This window comes from Oncorhynchus keta, chromosome 35 (genome assembly GCF_023373465.1).
Source record: "Oncorhynchus keta strain PuntledgeMale-10-30-2019 chromosome 35, Oket_V2, whole genome shotgun sequence".
NCBI lineage: Eukaryota > Metazoa > Chordata > Actinopteri > Salmoniformes > Salmonidae > Oncorhynchus > Oncorhynchus keta.
In genome coordinates this window covers 34,472,909-34,490,904 of record NC_068455.1, presented here as the reverse complement: position 1 = coordinate 34,490,904, position 17,996 = coordinate 34,472,909, and the positions used below count along the sequence as shown (strand labels likewise).

Genomic DNA, 17,996 nt, shown 5'->3' with positions numbered 1-17,996 from the left:
TCCTCCGTGAATCATCTCGTGAGAATCTGCTGCTTTGGCTGCAGTGACAGGTTGACTGTAACCTCTGGCTTTGGGGAAGGGGGGGGGGTGGTCGATGGGGTGTAGGGGTGACTTGATGGTGCTGTTGTCTTGGTTTTTCAACCCTGGCTCAGAAGCAGCAGCCGGGGTAACCTGACCCCCTTCCCATCTGTTCCCCTGCTGCTCCAGGAGAGGAGGCTGGGATAATGGGCCCCCACCGAAGGTACAGGTGCAAAGTCTACAGCACCTAGCCAACACTGGGAGGACTGTTACTTGTTAGACTTTAGAGGATAATTGGTGATGTGTGTCTGTCCGTCTATCTTGCCTGACCATGTCCCTTTGGACCGTCTGAAGCTTTCCTGCATTTGTCTACATTATGTGATTTGAATATTCACAAGTTAAGGTTCAAGACACACTGAGTATACCAAACATTAGGAACACCTTACTAATATTGAGTTTCACCCCCCCTTTTTGCCCATTCACCCTCTGAATGGCACACATACACAGTCTCAAGGTTTAAAAAATCCTTCTTTAACCTGTCTCTTCTTCATCTACACCGATTTGAAGTGGATATAACAAGTGACATCAATAAGGGATCATAGCTTTTACCTGGATTCACCTGGTCAGTCGATTTCATGGAAAGAGCAGGTGTTTATAATGTTCTGTATACTCAGTGTATGTGAACAGTCTATTTTTCACATTGTGACATATCAAGAGTTCCAAACGTCTACTGATTACTGCCTAGAGGCCTGTCCTCATTAGTGAACTGCATGACTGTATCCACAGTCCTGACCTAACAGTGATCATTACCCCTCATGGGCTGGCTGAAGCCACACACTCACTTCTGGAAGTTACCAATCTTTCTCTCCATGTGAACCTGGATGTTCAGCCTCGACAGTCAGGCAGCCATTTAAAAAGGGGAAATCAAATTCTGAGTCTCCTCAAGAACAGAGAAATGTCCTTCTGATCTTGAGGTGAGTTGTGTGGTCCTCACCTCTTTGTTCTGAGCCATGTTCTGACCAAGCATTATCGCAATTTATGACTGGAAGCTAAGTGCTCTCTGTCTCTTCTTTATAGAAACCAAAACCAGGCTTGAATCATCATATCAATAATACAGTGACGATCAATTTAGGGTATATTTTCCGTTGCCTAGAAAAAATTGCTGGCATCGGATGCAATCCCAGTTAAATGAAACCTGAAAGGGGTCTACGAGGAATTAGGTTTGTTTGTTTAGAGGAGTACAGTCCTTGAGAAGTCTCTGACATCAGTCACATCATTGTAGAAATGATGCATCCGTAGTGAATATGCCTGCATCATGGCTTGAGTATCCATGGTAATTAGGCTATTATACATACTTTACTAATTACCCACTTGAGTATGTTTTGTTTTGAGCTTTCACATAGCCCGAAGATTCACACAAATAGCCAAATTAATGTTGTGAAGCTGAGAGAAATTGTATATGATATTTTGTTGTATAGGCGAAGTCCAGTGGAGAAAATGAAAGAATACGAATGATTTTCAAGAGAACTTTTCCCCCATATGCACCCATTTCCCAATAGCCTACCATTTAGAATTATTCGGCGGAAGATTGTGTCTCGAGTTTCTACCCAGGTGGATTTCCATAATATATCATTTACACGAAAAAATGGTATTGTTCTGTTTTTCTAAATGACAAATAATTATTTCTGACATCCATTTTAATTAATAATTCCCTATAGGTCCGTTTATTTTCTTGTTGATATGACTTGAAGTCAGGGAGGGCAGGCATACCTGGGTGATGTAGGAGTAGTATTATTCAAGACAGTTTGTGTCAATGTCAAACTGTAGCAAAATAAATGGTTTCATTTTGAAAATATTTTTTTATTTCGATGGACAGATAGATGACAACAGTGTACACATACAATCAAAGCGCTATAAAAGCCAACATTTAAGAAAATAAAAATGTTCATAGAAAAAGATTGCATCTAAGATAAGAGCTTTACGTTTTACAAGAGCTGTGGAGATTGAAGATTTAGACCGGTCCACGACAATTATCACAACTCCTAATTTTGACAAAACATTTGGCTACCACATGTGAACTGCCAGAATGACACAGAATAATCACACAATACAACAATAAATTACAGAATATAATTGCAAATAGAATAAATAAATAAATACAAGTATTATGACGAAACAATATTGCAACAAGTAATAATAAAATATGTGCCAGCATTCAAAATTAAAACAATCATTATGTTGACTTTTTTAAGGCAGTTGTACAGCAGTTTCGATGTGTTTAGGCTATATTCTAAAGGCATTTGTGGTTCTACTAAAAGGGAATGATTCGATATTTGCACGTTTTTAAGACAAAGTTGATAAGTCTGTCCTGTGATTCATAAGTTAGCATAATTAAACAGAAATTCACAGTCTGTGAATTAAAAGGCTTTTATGAGGGAAAATGAAACAGTTCTTAGGTCTAGAAGCTATTAGGCTACTTGAGCACGTGTGCAGCTGTCCTAGAAAAATACCTTTAACAGTCAAACTAACACTTTGTTTTCTTTCAATAAACTATTTGAGAGAAATCTCAAAATATATGCCTATTTTTTATTTCAAGAAATAGATAAGCATTCAACAACCATCTGATTGGCGTGGATAGGACAGCTCTCATCGAACACACAATCTAAACATCAAGTTGCCTGTCTTTCAGTAGTGTAGGCAATTCACTTGTTTTCCAACGCTCCCTTTGCTCAGCAAGCAGGGCGCACGGGCATTTGCAGCAGGATCACCTGCCTATTTTCCGACGGATGACATTTGTTGATGTGCCTCGTGAGTCCCGGTGAGCTGTAGAAAGTGGCAGAGCAGTACTTGCAGGAATACACCTGGGAGGAGTGCATGAGACGCAAGTGTCTCTCCTGGCTGGCCCTGTTGGGGAAATTCTCCCCGCAAACGGGGCAGAGAAGGCAGTCCACGGGGCTTAGATTCAGGGGACTTTGGTTTGTATTTTCCTCTGAGATTAAGGACACTGGCACCTGCTCTTCCACTCTGTCGCTGTTTTGAAACGTGTGGTCCTCGAACATTTTATTCTGCAAGGCTTGGTGTCCCAGGATGTGTTTTCTTAGGTATGCTTGGCGCTTAAACCTCTTCCCACAGTGTTGGCAGATGTATAAACCGTCTTCTGAGCCCGATTCAGACATACCCGGGCTGGGGGAGTCTCTGTCACTCAGAAGCTCGATTCTTGGGTCTTTGGCTTCCTCTGGGGTGGACTTAACACCGGGGGGAATTTTGGCGATTTCAGATTTGATGCTCGGGGTAGATGGTATCCCGGCTGCACTCTGCGCTCTCGGTTTGTGCCAGCGCCGGTGAGAGGCGAGGTTAGCCGGGCAGCTGAACATCTTATCACACTCAGGACACCTGTACTCAACTCTCACTATCCTAGAGCACTTGTGCTGGGCCAAAGAAAATGGATCAGCGTATGCTTCCTTACACAATTGACAGACAAACTCTCCTAACGGCTTCCCACCTGCCGACGTCTGCGTTCTGGGTTTAAAGTCGACAGGAGCCTCTTTGATTTTCAAACCAAGTACCGGAGACGTTGTCATTTCGTCTTCAAAATTCAGTTTTCTGATGGCTTTGGGTTTTTTGGAGGCAGGTTTGCTCTTGCGCTCAGTGTCAGATGCGGGCCTCTTAGTACCGCCCCTGATGGCTGTAGCAGGGATCCTGCTGGTGATGCCGCTGCGGTTGCTGTTGCTAGTGCCTATTTTCAAATCCACGGGGGCGAACAGGAGATGATCTAAACTGCTGAGGGAAGCAGGTGTCGGGAATGATTCAGCAGAAATTGGCGAACCTAGATTAAAACTTCTTTCGTAATATCTCCTCTCGTGGTCCTTGCTGATGGGCCTGGTGGGGCTGTAGAGGGCTTGGTACACAGCCTCTTGGTTGCCAAACTGAACCCCTTTAGCATCCAGACTGGGGACCGGGGCGTCTGCTGCGATGTCTGGTGATGGAGCTGCGCGGTCCGGACTGGACGCAATAGAGACAGGCGGAGAGTCCACCTGACTCTGAAAGGCTGGGATGTGATGCTCCTGCTCATATTCATCTGTACGAGTCCTGTAGGAAACATGTGCTGACTTCTTGTTTCTTTTTACCAGGAATCCTTTAGGCATCTTTGCGAATGACAGAAAGGCACTTTGGAGAGGTGGGCGAAGGCTCGGATGATATCCAGGTTTGTGAAATTACAGTCACGCCAGGAGCCTCGGTTGCTAACTTGTATTTTCGCTAAGATCTCTGTGGTGCTGAAATGTTTTCGTCTCCAAGGCATAGCTGCACTCTTTTTATGCCAGAATGATGCTATTGTTCTCGCCCCTTGTTGCCGCATCCTCAACCAATCAGACGAAACGAAGATCCCAGTGGATTTGGATGTGGGAGGGTTCAAAGCCTGTGTTTGGTGGATTTCGTTGAAGGATGTGCAGATAGCTTAGCAGATGTACTTGCGGTTTATTACATTAATGTGTGCGCTCGGCCACTCCCCGACAGAGGCACACGCCGGGCCCTCCTCCTTTTACGGTTTGATGGTTCTCTATACAAATACACACGTGCCACGGCTTTGTGCCTCTCCTTTGGGGGCCACCGAGCTGCCAAAAGGAAATGTCCGTCACTGCCACAATCATCAGAATTGTGAATTAAGACGGGGATTGGACTGTAGAGGGGTCCAGTTGAGAAGGCAACAAAGACGTTGCAAGGGGTTATTTGCATTACTAGAATAAAAGACAACAAAATGAAAGGCTAAAAACTTGGGCAGAAAGTGATGTCAGTGGCGATAGTAAAGCAATTGCACACACGTGTTGTTGTAGGCTATTGTGGTTTAATGGGACTTTTCCCCCAGTCAAAGGCAAGCTTTACGCACGAACCTCCAACAACATAACATGTGTGTGTGTGACATTGGTATATGGGCCTATCTTCGAAAAGTCGATACACAGTGTTATTGTTTTACACAAACAAGACAAGACTTGAAAATAAACATTATTTGGTACGAATGTATTTATTTGGGCACGAGTCTGTCTCGGCAGTTTAACTGGAGTTATACATCAGACATCCCACTATAAGTAATAAGAAGGGTTCTGGTCATGATACACAATAGCCACGGGAACGTCTGGCCAAGATGGATATCCCGTTTTTGTTTGAAAGGCAAATTGACCCATTCACTGTGAAATAAGACTCACCGCCAATCTGTCCTAGAGATAGGCGCGTGCTGTGTGTAATCACTGCCCGAGCGCGCCCAATGTTGCTTTGTCTGGAATGTGATATGGATGTCATGTGCAACGATAAAACATTTTTATGTCTGTAAAAATATCATTTTTACAAACTGTTCTTGTTTGACAAATCCATGCATCTGTATCCTACTATTACTCATTTTGTGAAATATTAGTTGGTTTTCAAAGTTTTACTCTGAAGTTTACATTTGGAATTAATATATCGTCTAACTTCTTCAAATCAAGATTGGTTTGATGTTTTTAATTTAGGCACTTTAAGTTGCATGTAGGCTATTATAAAACACTTTCAGAAAATCAGAAATCTGGCATGGTTCAATTATTTGAAAATGTATTTCCAAAGGATATGTAAATTGAGCATTTTCATACTGTGTTTTGTAGTCAGGGTTATTTCTGATAATTTATTGTCCGTTTTGTGCCTATACAATCTTACAGCCATCAAGTTTAGAGAGTACGCTATATGCTTACAAGGTCGATCATCTACGAATATTTTTGTCTAGTAGGCCTTGAGTTATGGTTGCCTGCGTTTTATAATAATATCTTCAGATGAGCGTGCATGCATCACTTGGCAGAGCGTGCTTTCTTTTTCTCTGCGTGGGGAAGCAAGGCAAGAATAATCGGGGAGGCCTATTGTTCTCCTAATTTGCATAAAGCTGCTGTATGACCAAGTCAAATAATTACACCATCTTTAGTTGAAACATGCGCCTTTTGAATGGGTGGCTCTGTTCTGGTGCGCTTTCGCTTGTTTGAATGCAAACCGTTAGCTTTGTGCAATTCACATTTTGTCTCTCTTAAATTATACATATATAGCAACGTCTTTCTACGTTTAACTTTTTACATTAACAAGTTTAAAAACGAGTTCTCCCCTTATCAGGCCATAGTGTTGTAAAAATGTGAAATAGTCAACAATATATAGGTCTAGGCCAAAGGCCAGTCACATTATAGGCCCACGTAGGCCTACAACTGTTCATGAATCGGCCCTTATACATTTGAAGTCGGAAGTTTACATACACCTTAGCCAAATACATTTAAACTCAGTTTTTCACAATTGCTGACATTTAAAAAAATCCTGTCCTAGGTCAGTTAGGATCACCACTTTATTTTAAGAATGTGAAATGTCAGAATAATAGTAGAGATAATTATTTATTTCAGCTTTTATTTCTTTCATCACATTCCCAGTGGGTCAGAAGTTTACATACACTCAATTAGTATTTGGTAGCATTGCCTTTAAATAGTTTAATTTGGGTCAAACGTTTTGGGTAGCATTCCACAAGCTTCCCACAATAAGTTGGGTGAATTTTGGCCCATTCCTCCTGACAGAGCTGGTGTAACTGAGTCAGGTTTGTAGGCCTCCTTGCTCGCACACGCTTTTTCAGTTCTGCCCATACATTTTCTATGGGTTTGAAAGCGCCACGAATTAGCCTGCCCATACATTTTCTATGGCTGTGAAAGCGCCACGAATTAGCCTGCCCTTTCTACCGTTTCTCCAAGTTGTCTGCAGCATTGTGACGTATTTGTAGGCATATCATTGGAAGATTGGCCATAAGAGACTACATTTACCAGGGGTCCGCCCAGTGTCCTTTGTTGAAATTGTTGCGTAATCTCCAAGCTGCTCGCATTCATCCATGTGATTGAGACAGAGAGGAGACTTCCAGGAATGATATATCATGAAGAGATATGTGAAAAACACCTTGAGGATTGATTCTAAACAACGTTTACCATGTTTCAGACGATATTATGGAGTTAATGTGGAAGAAAGTTTGGCGTTTGGATGAATGAATTTTCGTTTTTTTTTGGTAGCCAAACATGACGCAGAAAACGGACCAATTTCTCCTGCACAACTAATCTTTCAGGAAAACTGAACATTTGCTATCTAACTGAGAGTCTCCTCATTGAAAACATCCGAAGTTCTTCAAAGGTAAATTATTTATTGAATGTTTTTGCTGGTTTTTGTGAAATGTTGCCTGCTAATGCTAACGCAAAATGCTAATGCTAAACGCTAAATGCTAACGCTTAACGCTAAATGCTAGTTTGCTATGGTTGAGAAGCATATTTTGAAAATCTGAGATGACAGTGTTGTTAACAAAAGGCTAAGCTTGAGAGCAAATAGATTAATTTAATTTCATTTGCGATTTTCATGAATAGTTAACGTTGCATTATGGTAATGAGCTTGAGGCTGTATTCACGATCCCGGATCCGGGATGGCTCGACGCAAGAAGTTAACTTCCTGACTGGTGTCTTGAGATGCTGCTTCAATATATCCACGTAATTTTCCTTCCTTCCTATTTTGTGAAGTGCACCAGTCCCTCCTGCAGCAAAGCACACCCACAACATGATGCTGCCACCCCCGTGCTTCACAGTTGGGATGGTGTTCTTCGGCATGCAAGCCTCCCCTTTCTCCTACAAACATAACAATGGTCATTATGGCCAAACAGTTCTATTTTTGTTTCATCAGACCAGAGGACATTTCTCAAGAAAGTATGATCTTTATCCCCATGTGCAGTTGCAAACCATAGTCTGGCTTTTTTTATGTTGGTTTTGGAGCAGTGGCTTCTTCCTTGCTGAGAGGCCTTTCAGGTTATGTCAATATAGGACTCGTTTTACTGTGGATATATATACTTTTGTACCTGTTTCCTCCAGCATCTTCACAAGGTCCATTGCAGTTCTGAGATTGATTTACACTTTTCGCACCGAAGTACGTTCATCTCTAGGAGACAGAACGTGTCTCCTTCCTGAGCGGTATGTTGGCTGCGTGGTCCCATGGTGTTTATACTAGCGTACTATTGTTTGTACAGATGAACCTGGTACCTTCAGGTGTTTGGAAATTGCTCCCAAGGATGAACCAGACTTGTGAAGGTCTACAATTTGTTTTCTGAGGTCTGATTTCTTTTGATTTTCCCATGATGTCAAGCAAAGAGTCACTGAGTTTGAAGGTAGGCCTTGAAATACATTCACAGGTACACCTCCAATTGACTCAAATGATGTCAATTAGCCTATCAGAAGCTTCTAAAGCCTTGACATCATTTTTTGAACATTTCCAAGCTGTTTAAAGGCACAGTCAACTTAATGTATGTAAACTTCTGACCCACTGGAATTGTGATACAGTGAATTATAAGTGAAATAATCTGTCTGTAAACAATCGTTGGAAAAATTACTTGTGTCATGCACAAAATAGATGTCCTGACCAACTTGCCAAAACTATAGTTTGTTAACAAGAAATTTGCTGCGTGGTTGAAAAACGAGTTTGAATGACTATAACCTAAGTGTACTACTTCAACTGAATGTGTTTTTGCTATAGTCCGTGTTTGTTCCACAACGTTTTTGCTGGCAGTTCTATTATTCGTGGTTCGTGGAGCTACACGCTTTGATGGCATTTTAAGGAGTTCCTCTCCACCCTGTGATCAATTCTAAGAGCGCGTGGGCCGGTATGTTGGGGTTTCAGCGGATGCGTGTGCGTGTTTGCTCAGTGGCGCGTGCTGCCCTGCAAGAGTGGAAGCACTGAAGGATCGGCGCATCATTAGCATACAGCTGCCTTTCCATCCATCCATAAAGTAATCTTAATCCGCCCCTAAATAGACTATATATTTGGAGCCCTGAGCCCTATGCCACAACATCACTCGGCCTGGTTTAATGTTGGAAAGGGGGTCTTCTCTCTAAATGTCAAATAATGTTTAGTGATGTGGGGAACCATTCATGTCCAGAGTTTCTGCTTGTTAGTGCTGCTCTTTTGATTGACTGATGTAGGCCTATTTAACAAAACACAATTCCCTAATGTGCTGCAAGTGGCAACTTTTAATAAATTACACTAAAGTTAAATATCAAACATTGTATGCCACGTTTGTACAGCATGATGATACAGGCCTACAGCATTTACCCAGAATGAAACTCTTTCTGTGTTCATTCAATTCAGACTCATCTCACAGTCTGCCTATTTTATAGCACCACCTACAGGTGAAATGAGGATGCAGAAATTGAAGCAAAGGGGGATCACCCTGAATAACTGTAGGCTCCCTTTCTGGTCCAATCCTTTTGGGTTGCGAGATATGAAACTAATTTAAAAATATCGCAAAAACTATCAAACTATATTTCTCTTTACGATAAATAACACCCTCTTAGGCCTCACTCCCCCCTATCTGAGATATCTACTGCAGCCCTCATCCTCCAAATACAGCCCCCGTTCTGCCAGAAACATTCTGTTAAAGGTCCCCAAAGCACACACATCCCTGGGTCGCTCCTCTTTTCAGTTCGCTGCAGCTAGCGACTGGAACGAGCTGCAACAAACACTCAAACTAGACAGTTTTATCTCAATTTCTTCATTCAAAGACTCAATCATGGACACTCTTACTGATTGTTGTGGCTGCTTTGTGTGATGTATTGTTGTCTCTACCTTATTGCCCTTTGTGCTGTTGTCTGTGCCAAATAATGTTTTGTGCTGCTAGCATGTTGTGTTGCTACTATGCAGTGTTGTCATGTGTTGCTGCCTTGTTGGGATGTGTGTTTTGTCCTATATTTATATTGTATTTATTTATTATTTTTTATCCCAGACTCCCGTCCCCACAGGAGGCCTTTTGCCTTTTGGTAGGCCGTCATTGTAAATAAGAATTTGTTCTTAACTGACTTGCCTGGTTAAATATAAAATAAATAAATGATCCCTGAGATATCCATTTCACCTATTCCGTTCGCCCACTGTCTGAATCTCACCCACCCCCATCCTGTTAGAATGCTCAAAGGATGTCACTGTAATTTACACTCATCATGACATGGGCACCATGAATGGCATTGTCAATCAATGATTGTCATGGATGAGCTGTAGGGCCATTGCGCTTGTGTGTAATCTGCTAGGGAGAATCCATTCAGCATCAAGGACAGGGCCAGTGAGGAATCTAGATTTAATCAGGGACTTGGGGGTTTCTAAGAACCAGGGCAGAAAGTCTTACAGACTTTGTCTCCTTGCAGGTGGACAACATGTCTGTCCGACATTTGACCTATTAGATCCTGAAACAATATTTCGGAAATCATTGTTTTTTCGACAATATTTTACGATATACAGCACCAGTCAAAAGTTTGGACACACCAACTCATTATCTTTATTTGTACCATATTTATCACATTGTAGAATAATAGTTAAGACATCAAAACTATGAAATAACACATATGGAATCATGTAGTAACCAAAAAAAATGTTAAACAAATCCAGATGTATTTTATATTCTTCAAAGTAGTCACCCTTTGCCTTGATAACAGCTTTGCACACTCTTAGCATTCTCTCAACTAGCTTCACCTGGAATGCTTTTCCAACAGTCTTGAAGGAGTTCCCACATATGCTGAGCACTTGTTGGCTGTTTTTCATTCACTCTGCGGTTCAAACCATTTCAATTGGGTTGAGGCCGGTTGATTGTGAAGGCCAGGTCATCTGATGCAGCACTCCATCACTCTCCTTCTTGGTCAAATAGCCCTTACACAGCCTGGAGGTGTGTTGGGTCATTGTCCTGTTGAAAAACAAATGATAGCCCCACTAAGCTCAATCCAGATGGGATGGCGTATCACTGCAGAGTGCTGTGGTAGCCATGCTGGTTAAGTGTGCCTTGAATTCTAAATAAATCACAGACAGTGTAACCAGCAAAGCACCCCACACCATCACACCTCCTCCTCCATGCTTCACGGTGGGAACCACACATGTGGAGGTCATCCGTTCACCTACTCTGCGTCTCACAAACACATGGCGGTTGTTACCAAAAATCTCCAACTTGGACTCATCAGACCAAAGGACATATTTTCACCGCTCTAATGCCCTTCGCTCGTGTTTCTTGGCCCAAGCAAGTCTCCTCTTATTATTGGTGTCCTTTAGTAGTGGTTTCTTTGCAGCAATTCAACCATGAAGGCCTGATTCACACAGTCTCCTCTGAACAGTTGATGTTGAGATGTGTCTGTTACTTGAACTCTGTGAAGTATTTGTTTGGGCTGCAATCTGAGGTGCAGTTAACTCCAATGAACGTTTCCTCTGCAGCAGAGGTAACTCTGGGTCTTCCTCTCCTGTGGCGGTCCTCATGAGAGACAGTTTCATCATAGTGCTTGATGGTTTTTGCGACTGCACTTTAAGAAACTTTTAAAGTTCTTGACATTTTCCACGTTGACTGACCTTCATGTCTAAAAGTAATGATGGACTGTCATTTCTCTTTGCTTATTTGAGATGTTCTTGTCATAATATGGACTTGGTCTTTTACCAAATAGGACTATCTTCTGTATACCACGCCTACCTTGTCACAACACAACTGATTGGCTCAAACGCATTAAGAAAGAAAGAAATTCCATAAATTAACTTTAACAAGGCACACCTGTTAATTTAAATGCATTCTAGGTGACTACCTCATGAAGCTGGTTGAGAGAATGCCAAGAGTGTGCAAAGCTGTCATCAAGGTAAAGGGGGGCTACTTTGAAGAATATATTTTGATTTGTATAAAACCTTTTTGGTTACTACATGATTCCATGTGTTATTTCATAGTTTTGATGTCTTCAATATTATTCTATAATGTAGAAATTAGTCAAAATAAATAAAACCCCTTGAATGAGTAGGTGTGTCCAAACTTTTGACTGGTACTGTATAAATATCTGAATTGTACAATGATTTCCTAAATAACACCTTCCAAATACTGAGTTTTGCCTTCAGAACATTCTCAATTCGTTGGGGCATGGACTCTACAAGGTGTTGAAAGCGTTCCACAGGGATGCTGGCCCATGTTGACTCCAATCAAGTTGGCTGGATGTCCGTTGAGTGGTGGACCATTCTTGATACACACAGGAAATTGTTGAGCATGAAAAACCCAGCAGCATTGCTGTTCTCGACACACTCAAACCAGAGCGCCTGGCACTTACTACTATACCCCGTTCAAAGGCACTTAAATCTTTTGTCTTGCCCATTCACCCTCAGAATAGCACACATACACAATCCATGTCTCAATTGTCAAGGCTTAAAAATCCTTCTGTAACCTCTCCTCTCCTTAGCTAGCATATGGAAATGGTTCCCTGAAACATGATGTCTCTTAATTAAGTCCCGCATAAATTCAATCATCTGAAACTTCCGAGAGCTGCTCAGAAATCTGTCCAGTCCGTTGGTTGTGTTCCACCAGAGCCTCCTGTCACCAAGCATGCCCTGGAATGATAAATTGTTAAACACTAATTCACCTCAGAGCCATGGAGGTGGATCAAGTGATTGTTCTATCTGGGCTGGTTAAAATGTGATGCCCTGTCTCTCTCCTCAGTGTTCACCTCTGTCATTCCACACATTCCTTTTCTCTATTCATGAGCGAACCACAAAGAGCAAGCGGTGCGACTGCTGTGTTACAGATAATAAGGACAGCAGGCGCCAAGCTCCCCACTGCAGGTTTTCTCTCTGCTACAGCTCATTCAATTATCTGACAAGAGTTCTTTGAGACAGAGCTGCACTATGGGGGTGCAGAGAGGGAAATTGAGGTACATACGGGTGGAGACACACACACACACACACACACACACACACACACACACACACACACACACACACACACACACACACACACACACACACACACACACACACACACACACACACACACACACACACACACACACACACACACACACACACACAGACACAATCCAACCATTCTCCAAATGCATTTTGAAACAACAAACGAGCAGGTTTTCTTCCCTGGTGGATTCTATTAACAGATGTTTACTCATGACTGTAGATATTATTGTCTGTAGTGCGGCAGCATGGTGACCTAGTGTTTTTTTTTTTTTAACGGCTGTGTATTTCTTTTCCTTTAAGATCAGAACGTACGGTGATGTCCATTTACACCCCAGGTCATGAACAACCAACCATAATGACCATAGTGACTCAATGTACAGAAATGAAACTGGAAACATCGCTCATATGGATTCTTTTTTGAGGTCACCATTATCTTGATGAAACTGCTGAAGACATAGGCATCATCAAGAAAAAGCAAGAAAGATTGCCGCTCAGAAACCTAATGAGCCACATCCTCCCTCGATTGTCAAATGGAGCCCTCAGCACTTCATCTTACATTCTCTATTTTCCTGTGAACCATACATCAACCACCATCCCCTTTCATAACCTGCCAGAAAATCAGGTCACAGCTTACCTACCCCACTGAAGTTCACATTTAAAATAGTTAAGGTAAAGGTTAAGGTTAGGGTTAGAGTTAGGGTTGGGTCAGGGTTAGGGTTAGAGTAGGGGTTCAGGTTAGGGTTAGGGTTTAGGATATTTTGACCAATCACATCAGAACGCAGCCTATAAGTATGAATGTAGGCCTATTCAAATCAAGTTGTATTGGTCACATACACATATTTAGCAGATGTTATTGCAGGTGTAGCGAAATGCTTGTGTTCCTAGCTCCAACTGTACAGTAGTATCTAACAATACACACAAATATAGGAGTAAAAGAATGGAATTAAGAAATATATTAATATTATATAGAGAAATGTCAGACTGGCATTGACTAAAATACAGTAGAATAGAATACAGTATATACATATCAAATGAGTAAAACAGAATGTCAACATTATTAAAGTGACTAGTGTTCCATTATTAAAGTGACCAGTGATTCCATATCTATTTAAATGGGGCAGCAGCCTCTAAGGTGCAGGGTTGAGTACCCGGGTTGTAGCTGGCTAGTCTCAGTCCCAGCTTTGATGCACCTGTACTGACCTCGCCTTCTGGAAAATAGCGGGGTGAACAAGCCGTGGCTCGGGTGGTTGATGTCCTTGATGATCTTTTTGGCCTTCCTGTGACATCGGGTGCTGTAGGTATCCTGGAGGGCAGGCAGTGTGCCCCCGGTGATGCGTTGGGCAGACTGCACCACCCTTTGGAGAACCCTGTGGCATATTCACCTATGACTTGTTTGCAATGTTTTGATCGATATCAGAAACTGTTGGTATTAGTTTTAGTGCCTTGACCTGAGACACCCACCAAGCTGTTAAAGGCTTGAGTAAAGGATGTCACTTCAGAACCCTCTGGATGAAGAGCGGCACTGTGGTAGCTGTCCATGGTGCTGTATCTTAACTCATGACTTAGAATGAGGGTAGATGGGATGAAGAAGACATGACTGGGTGTGTGTTGTAGGATAACCTTAGGTCAGTTAGTCGAATCCATTTAATTTATCCGTAGGTGATTATTAGGCTTACCCTTCTTCTACTCAGAATGCTTAGCATTCATTTGTCATTATGATTTACAGAGGGGAAAACCCTGATATCAAAGGAGCCTAAATGACTTCAGCGGCTAAGAAACGGATGAATGTTTCATGTTAATTAAAGTTTGTACTAATGTATCAATGAGATGATTTATTCAGCTGCTTTGTCATGAATCATTTGTATATCTGTTGCAAACTTGTCATCCTTTGTTAATTAATACATTTTTCCAGTAAGATGTTCTTCAATGCATGAGAAATACAACGATTAGATGGAATAATTTGAGACTCAGACAGTCCTCAAGTATACACAACATATACACACACACACAAAAATTACCATGTGTGATGAGTTTTCAATGTCATGTTTCCCAAAGCTTGTCCAAAATGGACACACTCCTGATTTAGATGCATAATTAGCATTCTTCTTTGATTATTAAATGATCCCCCTAATTAGTCACTATAATGGGGTTAATCAGACTCTGCTCATCACACTTATTATTTTCTCCCAGAAAAAAAATACTTAATTAATTATATCAATCTTTTCATCAGCAAGGGCACCATACCTCCCTCCGAAATTAATATCATGTTGTAAATGGAAGTAAGGAGCAGGCCGGATCCAGACAGATGAAAGATTCCTCTCATGTTAATTAAGTCCTAATTATGCAGTGGGAGTTGGGAGCCGTTTGCATAATAAACTAGATGAGATCAGTCATGGAGTGGCCTGTGGAGTTGCTCCGAGACCCCCTCCACCACCTACCCCTACTGCCTCCACCACCTACCCCTACTGCCTCCACCACCTACCCCTACTGCATCCACCCCTCTACCCCTACTGCCTCCACTCCTCTACCCCTACTGCCTCCACCCCTCTACCCCTACTGCCTCCACCACCTACCCCTACTGCCTCCACCCTCTACCCCTACTGCATCCACCCCTCCCCCTAATGCCTCCACCACCTACCCCTACTGCCTCCACCCCTCTACCCCTACTGCCTCCACCCCTCTACCCCTACTGCCTCCACCACCTACCCCTACTGCCTTCACCACAAACCCCTACTGCCTCCACCCCTCTACCCCTAGTGCCTCCACCACCTACCCCTACTGCCTCCACCACCTACCCCTACTGCCTCCACCCCTCTACCCCTACTGCCTCCACCACCTACCCATGTACTCTGTGACCCTGTAGAGAGGCCTGTCAGCCAGCTTGGAGTGATGAAAATGTTAACATGGAGCTTAGCGGTTCAGCTAGTTGGGCTTCTGCTAGTATTAGGTAGGGTCAAAGAACCTGGAGGATATTAATAATGTACATACAGTATACAGTGCCTTGCGAAAGTATTCGGCCCCCTTGAACTTTGCGACCTTTTGCCACATTTCAGGCTTCAAACATAAAGATACAAAACTGTATTTTTTTGTGAAGAATCAACAACAAGTGGGACACAATCATGAAGTGTAACGACATTTATTGGATATTTCAAACTTTTTTAACAAATCAAAAACTGAAAAATTGGGCGTGAAAAATTATTCAGCCCGTTTACTTTCAGTGCAGCAAACTCTCTCCAGAAGTTCAGTGAGGATCTCTGAATGATCCAATGTTGACCTAAATGACTAATGATGATAAATACAATCCACCTGTGTGTAATCAAGTCTCCGTATAAATGCACCTGCACTGTGATAGTCTCAGAGGTCCGTTAAAAGCGCAGAGAGCATCATGAAGAACAAGGAACACACCAGGCAGGTCCGAGATACTGTTGTGAAGAAGTTTAAAGCCGGATTTGGATACAAAAAGATTTCCCAAGCTTTAAACATCCCAAGGAACACTGTGCAAGCGATAATATTGAAATGGAAGGAGTATCAGACCACTGCAAATCTACCAAGACCTGGCCGTCGCTCTAAACTTTCAGCTCATACAAGAAGAAGGCTGATCAGAGATGCAGCCAAGAGGCCCATGATCCCTCTGGATGAACTGCAGAGATCTACAGCTGAGGTGGGACACTCTGTCCATAGGACAACAATCAGTCGTATATTGCACAAATCTGGCCTTTATGGAAGAGTGGTAAGAAGAAAGCCATTTCTTAAAGATATCCATAAAAAGTGTTGTTTAAAGTTTGCCACAAGCCACCTGGGAGACACACCAAACATGTGGAAGAAGGTGCTCTGGTCAGATGAAACCAAAATTGAACTTTTTGGCAATAATGCAAAACGTTATGTTTGGCGTAAAAGCAACACAGCTCATCACCCTCAACACACCCTATCCCCACTGTCAAACATGGTGGTGGCAGCATCATGGTTTGGGCCTGCTTTTCTTCAGCAGGGACAGGGAAGATTGTTAAAATTAATGGGAAGATGGATGGAGCCAAATACAGGACCATTCTGGAAGAACCTGATGGAGTCTGCAAAAGACCTGAGACTGGGACGGAGATTTGTCTTCCAACAAGACAATGATCCAAAACATAAAGCAAAATCTACAATGGAATGGTTAAAAAATAAACATATCCAGGTGTTAGAATGGCCAAGTCAAAGTCCAGACCTGAATCCAATCGAGAATCTGTGGAAAGAACTGAAAACTGCTGTTCACAAATGCTCTCCATCCAACCTCACTGAGCTCGAGCTGTTTTGCAAGGAGGAATGGGGGAAAAATTCAGTCTCTCGATGTGCAAAACTGATAGAGACATACCCCAAGCGACTTACAGCTGTAATCGCAGCAAAAGGTGGCGCTACAAAGTATTAAGTTAAGGGGGCTGAATAATTTTGCACGCCCAATTTTTCAGTTTTTGATTTGTTAAAAAAGTTTGAAATATCCAATAAATGTCGTTCCACTTCATGATTGTGTCCCACTTGTTGTTGATTCTTCACAAAAAAATACAGTTTTATATCTTTATGTTTGAAGCCTGAAATGTGGCAAAAGGTCGCAAAGTTCAAGGGGGCCGAATACTTTCGCAAGGCACTGTATATGTGTTTCAATGTATCTTGAGTGTCTTAAGGTCCTCCTTTAAAACAATGCTCCATTCTGGGTACAGGGTAGTGAACCTTATTGTCCCACCTAATCACAAACAACCTGCATGCATTTGCCAGAGGATTAAAATACCCCAATACTGCCTGCACTGGAGGCTGGCTGTGACTGAAATAAACGCTGTATCTCGTAATTGTGTGGTTAATCACTGCCATTCTGTAGTGTATGGACTTAGGTTCCTTGAGCTGATTTGCTCCATACCCTTAACAATCAAGTGTTGTGTGATTGGAGTCCACAGTCATGCGTTGCCCTCCACGGCCGAGTGGGATTACAAAGAGTATGATTAGTTAATCAAATCAAGATCCCCATTCTCTAGATTTCTGTCCTTTCTATGTTTGTGTGTACACCTTATCTAAATGGAAATTATAATGCGTTGCACTTCAGGGAGGATGAATCTGCATGTGAATGGTGATAGTAGGCAACAGACACTGGTGAATATATGATAGGATCTTTCACTCTCAATCATAGTGTTATGGCATCATAATCCTATGGTTTAACTGCGCAATTATCCGTATTATTCACAGCTGAGGACTCA

General features: G+C 42.2%; 1 protein-coding gene across 1 annotated transcript; it reads right to left on the bottom strand.

The window, feature by feature from the left end:
* Positions 1 to 1,857: 1,857 nt before the first annotated feature.
* On the bottom strand, positions 1,858 to 4,409 carry LOC118368421 (insulinoma-associated protein 1b-like). The gene has a single exon (XM_035752495.2). The coding sequence runs from the start codon at positions 4,161 to 4,163 to the stop codon at positions 2,748 to 2,750; it is 1,416 nt and encodes a 471-aa protein (XP_035608388.1). The 5' UTR covers positions 4,164 to 4,409; the 3' UTR covers positions 1,858 to 2,747.
* Positions 4,410 to 17,996: the final 13,587 nt, after the last annotated feature.

Bases quoted from the DNA above. Each gene is read 5' to 3' on its own strand.
- LOC118368421 (XM_035752495.2), bottom strand. From the start codon at position 4,163: ATGCCTAAAGGATTCCTGGTAAAAAGAAACAAGAAGTCAGCACATGTT.